At 35.7% G+C, this 7,820-nt stretch overlaps 1 protein-coding gene across 1 annotated transcript; it reads right to left on the bottom strand.

Moving 5' to 3' along the window:
* Nucleotides 1–2,289: 2,289 nt before the first annotated feature.
* Nucleotides 2,290–2,953, bottom strand: LOC149666993 (uncharacterized). Its single transcript, XM_089841666.1, has 2 exons — nt 2,730–2,953; nt 2,290–2,669 (listed from the first exon to the last, which is right to left on the bottom strand). Exons 1-2 carry the CDS (start codon nt 2,899–2,901, stop codon nt 2,290–2,292), a joined length of 552 nt encoding a protein of 183 aa, XP_089697792.1. The 5' UTR covers nt 2,902–2,953.
* Between the last annotated feature and the right edge of the window lie 4,867 nt (nt 2,954–7,820).

Genomic DNA, 7,820 nt, shown 5'->3' with positions numbered 1-7,820 from the left:
TACCCATCCAGAGCCTTAAGACCCAACTACAGTAAAAAGCAATTTGTCCGAAGCTATTACACTTTATTTTCGGGGTCAAACTGCCACTACAATGACAAGGGAAACAATATTTCTATGGACGACTTTGCCTCGGGTTACGCCATTTACTGTTTAGACTTAACACCTGATGGTTACGCGAGTCATTCAGATCATTGGAGTCCCACGAAGCAAGGACAATTAAGATTAGAATTGGGATTTGAAAAACCCACACCCACTACTCTTAGTTGTATCGTATTAGCCGAATTCCAGGCTATGTTACAAATAGATAAAAATAGAAACGTGTCAATCGTTTGTTAAACAAATAATGAACGCCGATCAGATAACACGCTTTCTACGATTCACGCCACATTTCCTAGGTGTTTACCCAAGTGATTTATTACCCGAAAAAATTGACAAGTTTCCTTCATCCATTATAATAAATTTTGACAATCACTATAAAGACGGGTCCCACTTGGTATGCTGTTACTTTGATGGAAACAGAAGGGGTTATTATTTTGACTCACTGGCTTTAGGGAACTTTCTCCCCTCGATTAAAGAATTTGTTAAAAGAAATTCAAGAAAATGGTCCTTTAACAAAAGAAGACTTCAAAACTTGTCAAGTTCGACATGCGGACTATATTATATTATGTATATAATACAAAGAACAAAAAGAAAGAGCCACAAATCATTCATGAAGCAGTTTGGACGAGATCGGTTGAAAAATGACGTTATTGTTACAAACATGTTGAAGCGCATACTGTTTTCTTTTATTTCATATATTAAGGATGGGGGGAAGGTAAAAAAAGGGGGGTAGTAAATTTAGGGGGGATATAACTCAGATATTCCTATAAGAATTTTCATTCAGCATCATGAACTCCGAGCTGCAAAGATATCACTCTTTTTACTCCTGGCCACAAGATGAAAACTATAAAAAAGCTTTAAGTAGAGCGGGTTTTTATTCGTTACATACCGATGATCTAGTACAATGTTTCGAATGCAACGGGATTTTGCTAGCCTGGAAACCGACCGATAATCCTTACGAAGAACATTTAAAACATTTCCCTAAATGTAATTTTATCAGAGGTGGGCCTACTAAAAACATACCCTTTACCATGGATGAAACAGAAACGTACACCAAAAATATAAAAGTCTAGACTGAAGAAAAAACGCCTGAAAAACCTCAAGAAAACACGGAAGAAACTTATCATACCTTTAAAGTCAAAACTAAAGATCTCGAAAGATTAGTTTTGGAACTCTACATTAGAAAACAACTTAACGCGTTGTATATCAAAGAAAAACTTAATGACTTACGTAAGATTTAAAAATAATATTAAAATTTATCTTCTTCCTTAGGAAGATAGAAGGAATTATTTTAGAATAAATCAAATGCATTTTAAAATGAAAATTGAAAAAATGTCTATAATATTAGAACCTATACTTTTAAAGAAAATAAAATAACTTTTTTACTTTATATTATGGTCTTTATTCCTACAAAACCATCTTTTGTTATAAGCCTATACAATCAATCAATCAAATATTGACAGGTAAAGAGAGGAGACCGGGAAAAACCGACTCCTCCCCCCTTGAGTGGCCGCCATCTTTGTTCGCTATAATGGCTGCACACTCTCTACCCTATCTCGAGACTCGTAGTTTCCCCCATTCTTGGCCCTCTCTACCTTATTTGTCCATGAAAAAGGGGTATGAATTTACTGTTAATATTTCTAATGATCGCATCAAATAGACCAGTTTTTTGTAATCCTGTTAATGAAATTATAGAGGTGGTATTCAATATTCCATTAGAAGCATTAACATAACATGTATGATTTTCCAAGGTGTTGACCATAATGCATTTACAGGGTTGCCACGGAATATTCAAAACCAAATTCCCTGACTTTTCCAGGTTTTCCCTGACCTTTTTCTAAGATTTTCCCTGACCTTTTTCTAAGATTTTCCCTGACCTTTTTCTGAGATTTTCCCTGACCTTTTTCTGAGATTTTCCCTGACCTTTTAGGCCGAAAGTGTAAATGTTTACAGCACGTTTTTAGTGCTTATAATTAAATAAAGTCTCTACATTTAAGTTTTCCAATGTATTTTTCACACCAAAATGATTAAGAAACATTTTAACTCTAAATAACAGTCTAAGAGAGCATTTACTTTACAAAAACAATTCTAGACATTTTTAAGGATTAATCTAGAGTTTTCTGTGTTAAGAGAGGATGAGAAACTTTCATTACTCTTTCAAGAAAGACTTATCCCCAGAAATTTTACCTACTAAAATAAAATTCCCTGACCTTTTTGGCCCATTTTCAAATTCCCTGACTTTTCCAGGTTTTCCAGGTTCTCCCTGACCCGTGGCAACCCTGATTTATCATTGGGGTTTGGAGTGGTGCATTTGTCGGTCGTAGTTTCATCGGTAGTTTGTTGAACAGCATCAATCCCCAATCTTTCAGCTAGAATTTCTGCGTCTGCTGGTCCATTTATTTCAGCTGTTTCACTTACATGCAAAGTTGGAGATTGTGAGAGCTGATTCCTTTTTTTCAGTCTTTCCAATCTCCCATTAGCCTTGAACTTTTGTTGATCATGTTTCCTTAACGGGAGTTTTTTGGAAGGAACAGCCAAGAGTCTAAGTCTGGGAGGGTAACTTAACTTATCTACAATAATAACTCTTATTATAATTGGTTTTAAATTAATATTATACGCTTAAAACATACCTGAATGTTCATATTTCGGTTGAAGGCGGTAATCCTCTAATTTAAAATGAAGGGAGCAGACAACCATGGACTTGGTGTGTGGTTTACCCATTTTTAAAGCTATATCCCATTGTTTCGACAATTTAACGTCGCGTGGAAATTTACACCCATACACGCTGCAGTATTTAACCATTGTTTAATTACGTTTAAATAAACAGCAAAACTGACAAAAAGTTAAAAACTAGCCTAATATCGAGCAGATAGTTGAGTTGTTGATTTAATTTTATAATTATCTTTGAGCAATTCAGTTTAATTAACTTTAATTTAACCATGAGTATGTTGATTGCGTTTGTCATTAATAGTATCGCCGGGATTAAGTTACATTTAAACACCTGATTAAACTATCTAATCATCGACCATCCGTTAAGCCTTGGACCTTGCAATAGGAGGCAGAGAGACAACAAAATACAAACTAGTATTTATGACATCTCATGCTGCCCTCTATTGAATCTCTCAACAACTATCGTTAAATTTATTACTTAAATAATATAATTTTTTTAAATATAATTATCATATTAGCTTATTATAATTTTTTAACTTTAAATGAGTATGTTTCATTGATTTAAATCACATTGCTAAAAATTATTGGCGGGCGCTAGGCAGTCATTCTCTCTACTCTCTCTCCTCTCCCACTTACAAAATCCAGCTGCAGCTGGTTGGCGCGCGTCGGGAAGGGGAGGGTGGGTTGGGATCCACATATTTCTACCTCTCTCTACTCTACAGTCTAACTAAACTCGGGTTTTGTACTAAGCGAGCGTAGCTTCGTGGTAGCGTGCGTGGGCGGGCGTCTTCACTGGCGTCTCGTATGGATTGGGACATCGCAGGTTCGAGGCCCGGCACCGACGGGAAAATAATTTCAATTGAAATTAAATACGTTACGCCACCTATGAGGTGTAACGTGAACTACGGGTGAATTTCGAGTCGAAAATTCGCGGGAAATTTGAAATTTGAAAAGTTTATTTATGACGAATCTCATCAGGTCACACCAAAATCCAGCCAGCCGACCTGCCGTCCAGCCAACATAGGTCGGAACAATCGTTTTCCAGCTCTAAAGAGCGGCAAAACGAAAAAACCGAAATCAGCGTAAAACCTAACACATAGACGAAAATATCATCAATATCATCTTATATCATGATATTTTCGATATTTTCTTATAAAATGATTTAAGATGTTTCTAAATCCAGATTCATCAGGTCTAAATTATTCTAGTTTGTTAGTTTTAGTTTTGTTATTGCATGCCATACAACATGCCACGAATTAAGGATCCAGCTTGGGTTTGCTTTTTTGTATTAAAAAGCCAAATAACACGGGAAACTGGGCCAAATATAAGAAATGTGGTATGGAAATGCAAGGAATCCCTAACCGCCATCTGCAAATTTGAGATCAAGAAATTGAAGCCACTGCATTAACTTCAAGTACCATCGTTGAAACTGAAAGTGAACCCAAGTCGTCTGTTTCACTTTCAAAGTTGAAAATGGCTGGCGATTCTACAATAATCTCAACTTCCATCCAGTTTAAAGAAGAAATTGATGAACAAATTTCTAGATTTTTTTACGCTACAAATACACCATCTAACCGCATTGAACACATCGAATTCATCAAAATGTGCCAAAATCTAAGACCAGGTTACATTCCTTCTCCAAGGAAGGTAATGGGAAGTCGATTACTGGATCACGTTCATAAGTATTAACAGATACGCAGAAAGAATTTGAAGGTCGCGTAGTAACAATGGAATTAGAAGGTTGGTCCAATATTCATAAGAGCCAATTTTTTGCGTCACAATTACCGACATTTTTGTATGTTAAATTGTCAATTGAATAAATTAACGTTATTGTCTTCAGACACTAAATCATAAAACGGTTATATCAATCATGACAGTTGGTCATTTCGGTTGATAATAAATTTCTGGAAAATATCGAAAATATCCGATAATTATCAAAATATCTGATATTTTGATATTTATGAAAATATCATGATATTTTCCAAGCCTGCTTCTAATATTGTTAAAGATTACTGTTAACATACGAAAAATCTCCACAGCTCAAGTTACTTGTGGTTTATGGAGACTAGGAGGTTAAATTGTTGTCCTTAGCTGAAACTTTATTAAATTTCTCGTAGGAGTAGAATCAAAGGCAAGTCTTTATTTTTAACACTAACCGCACTAGTTTAGAATTAATTGGCCAAGGCTTAAGTTTAACTGTTTCTATGCGATAAAATATTTCGAACACTGAACACAGAGGGAGTTAAAAAAAGCCCCAATACGGAGTGGTAAAAAATTGCGACCGCTCGCTTCAACTGACTATCACAATGGTTTAGAAGAAAAGATTATGTAAACTTAGCGGATTTACTGTTAACATGATAATGAATAAACTAAGTATCTGTCTGTAATTTACATCTATTGGAAAAATGTTCACTCTTTAGAATTTCTTATGCTGAGGCCTCCATAAAATTCCAGATTTGATGCAGGGAAAAAATTCCGGGGTTTCTTAAAACATAGTAATAGCAGAAGTAGATACGCGAAGGTAGGTATGCGTACCTTTAGCTAGTGCAAGTCGTCCCTCTCTCCTAAAAAACCACTTCGCGCCACAATATATTTAAATGAGCCAATGAGCGAGAGGCAGAGAACCTAGAGAAATATTTCCAGGTGCGCCACCATACCGTGATATACCGAACTACGAACATAAACAAACAAAAAAATCCCTCTGGCCGCCGCCCATGCTGAAGTTGTTTTTTTCATGTTCGTGTAAATATTATTTTAGATTTATTTATATTATAAGATGGATACCCTTGATCAATGAAATTTAATGTATCGTGAAACAAGTGATAAAAAAGTCAGAAAAATTTGAAGGGCAAAACTAAAGGCATTCAAGTAGATCTTTTGCCAACTAACCCAACTTCAAATGAAAACCAAGCCTTGGCATTGTTCCTGTTTCTCAAGAAAACCTTAACATTAACAGTGATAGGGACAACTTGGACCTAAAAAGGACATCTCATAGTGTATTAACAATAGGAGTAGTCAGGGCTCTACAACAACCAAATGTGAGTAGTCCTAGTTTTACAGTGTCAGTCACTGAAGCAGATTCATCTGAAACGTTAAGTGTAAACCCTGGTAAACATAAAACTATGGAGCCTTCTAACCTATCGTTTGGCCCTGACCCTGTATTCAAGATCACCAGCATCATACCGAGCACTAAAATCTCTGCAGATTTTTAATTTACCAAGTCTACACACTTTTAAAAATAAGGTTCAGATAATGAAATGTGGCGCGGGCATAGATATAGAATATCTTTTTAGAGAGACTGGAAAGTTTAAGGCAAAGTTTCAAACATATCCAGAAGGTGAAAGACCACCTCAAGAGTGTATTTTAGTATTGGATGAGGTGAAAGTAATCGGTAAAATGATATGGAATGCAAATATCAATGAATTCATTGGTTTAGCCATGTATAAAAAAGAGATTCCGTCGCTTCATAACTTTTATAAAATTAAGTCTGTAAATTAGTGCCTATCTGCTCAGTATGTTCTCCAATTTATTTGGAGATGTGCCGGACAAAAATTCCATGTCATTGGAGCTTCTTTTCCCAACCACGTTCCCTTCACCCATGAAGAATTAACAGCACTGACACAGAAGTGCGTATTCGCTTTCTAATCTGTTGGATTTATTATATCAACTATTGTTTGCGATGGTGCTAGATGGAACTTACAATTTTGAAGTTCAACCACGATTTCGAAACCCGTTATTACCGGAATGCTGGATCTATTGGATCATATGCCCTAGTCACCAGTTGAAAAATCTCATAAATGGGTTCAGTCATCTAAAGGTGGTGGTACAAGAGCATTTAAAAAGGAGGACATTGACTTTGGCTGGAAAAAAATCGAAGACGTGTAGGCCAGGGAAGATGAAAAGAAGAAAAACTTTGAACTGGGTCAAGTAAAAGGTTTACACGACGCTTATATTGAGAGGGACGCATGACCAAAGTTAAATAACACACCTGCTAAAATACTTCAACAACTACCATTTTTAAATGAACTTTTCAACTATACTCACCCAAATGGAACTTTTCTGTCCGTTGAGGCTAATTCGGATGATAAGATCGTAGAAGAGCCACCCCATGATTGGAAGGAAGTCTTGGCATGCTACGACTTTCTGCAACCATGCCCTTACTTATTTGAAGCTGGCTTTCTTTCGCAAAAAAAGGTGTATTCCGTTGAAAGTGAACCAGCCCAAAACATTTTGAAAGATTTCAAATATTTTGAAAACTGGGCGGCATAAACTATTAAAAGTGGGAAACCCTTGTCAGGAATAGAAGGAAATTCTTTCTTAGCGTGGCAAACTTGGGATCTCTCACGTGTGATGGTATTTGGATTCCTCGGATTTATTAGAGACTTTCATCAAAGAAATTCTAATTTTTATATCTATGCCGTCAAAGTAAATGGTAGTGTTGTAGAGTCCTTTTTCAGCCTGTTACGTTTTGTAACAGCTAGCAAACTTACTAGCATTAATTACAAAACCGCTCGACGATCCCTTCTTATAAATACTGACATGAAAAGCCCCGTGAAAAATGTAGTGAAAACTGGCGAGAATGATTATAGAAACATCGACTTAAATGTGTCGTCTATATTAGATTTGACAAGCGAAGGTCAATGAACTATTGAGTAGGCTTATTAGTCATAATAGATATATTTTATTGAAGAGACTGATAATTTTTGACTGATATGTTTAATTGAATATCACAAATTTCTTGACGCATTTGAAATAATCTTAGTATTTTACAATATCGCAAGAATCAAAGTTTATCACATTTCAAATGACTTACCTATAAAAAATATTTTTGTTGCCTTAAATTGAAGTATTTGGTTTTGAATACTTCTATTGAAGCTAGGAACATATATAACGATAGCAGGTACTGTAGGCCTAATAAAGGAAATCCTTTAAAATGGTTTTTTGAATTCTTCCTCTACTTGAGGCACTTATGGGAAAACTAGGTTCTGGTTCTATTGAGCCAGATTGGGAGGAGGTGCAGTCTTTGGGGTTTTCTTTGCTAGAGTTTTCTT

The sequence above is a fragment of the Phalangium opilio genome, unplaced genomic scaffold, assembly GCF_054372755.1.
Source record: "Phalangium opilio isolate 3A_F unplaced genomic scaffold, DU_Popi_V2 ptg000060l_1, whole genome shotgun sequence".
NCBI lineage: Eukaryota > Metazoa > Arthropoda > Arachnida > Opiliones > Phalangiidae > Phalangium > Phalangium opilio.
This window is presented reverse-complemented; position numbering and strand designations above follow the sequence as displayed.

Excerpts from the sequence above, each read along its gene's own strand:
- LOC149666993 (XM_089841666.1), bottom strand. The coding sequence starts at position 2,901 with ATGGTTAAATACTGCAGCGTGTATGGGTGTAAATTTCCACGCGACGTT. Across the intron at positions 2,670-2,729 it reads ACCGAAATATGAACATTCAG|ATAAGTTAAGTTACCCTCCC; the intron begins GTATGTTTTAAG and ends TTATTATTGTAG.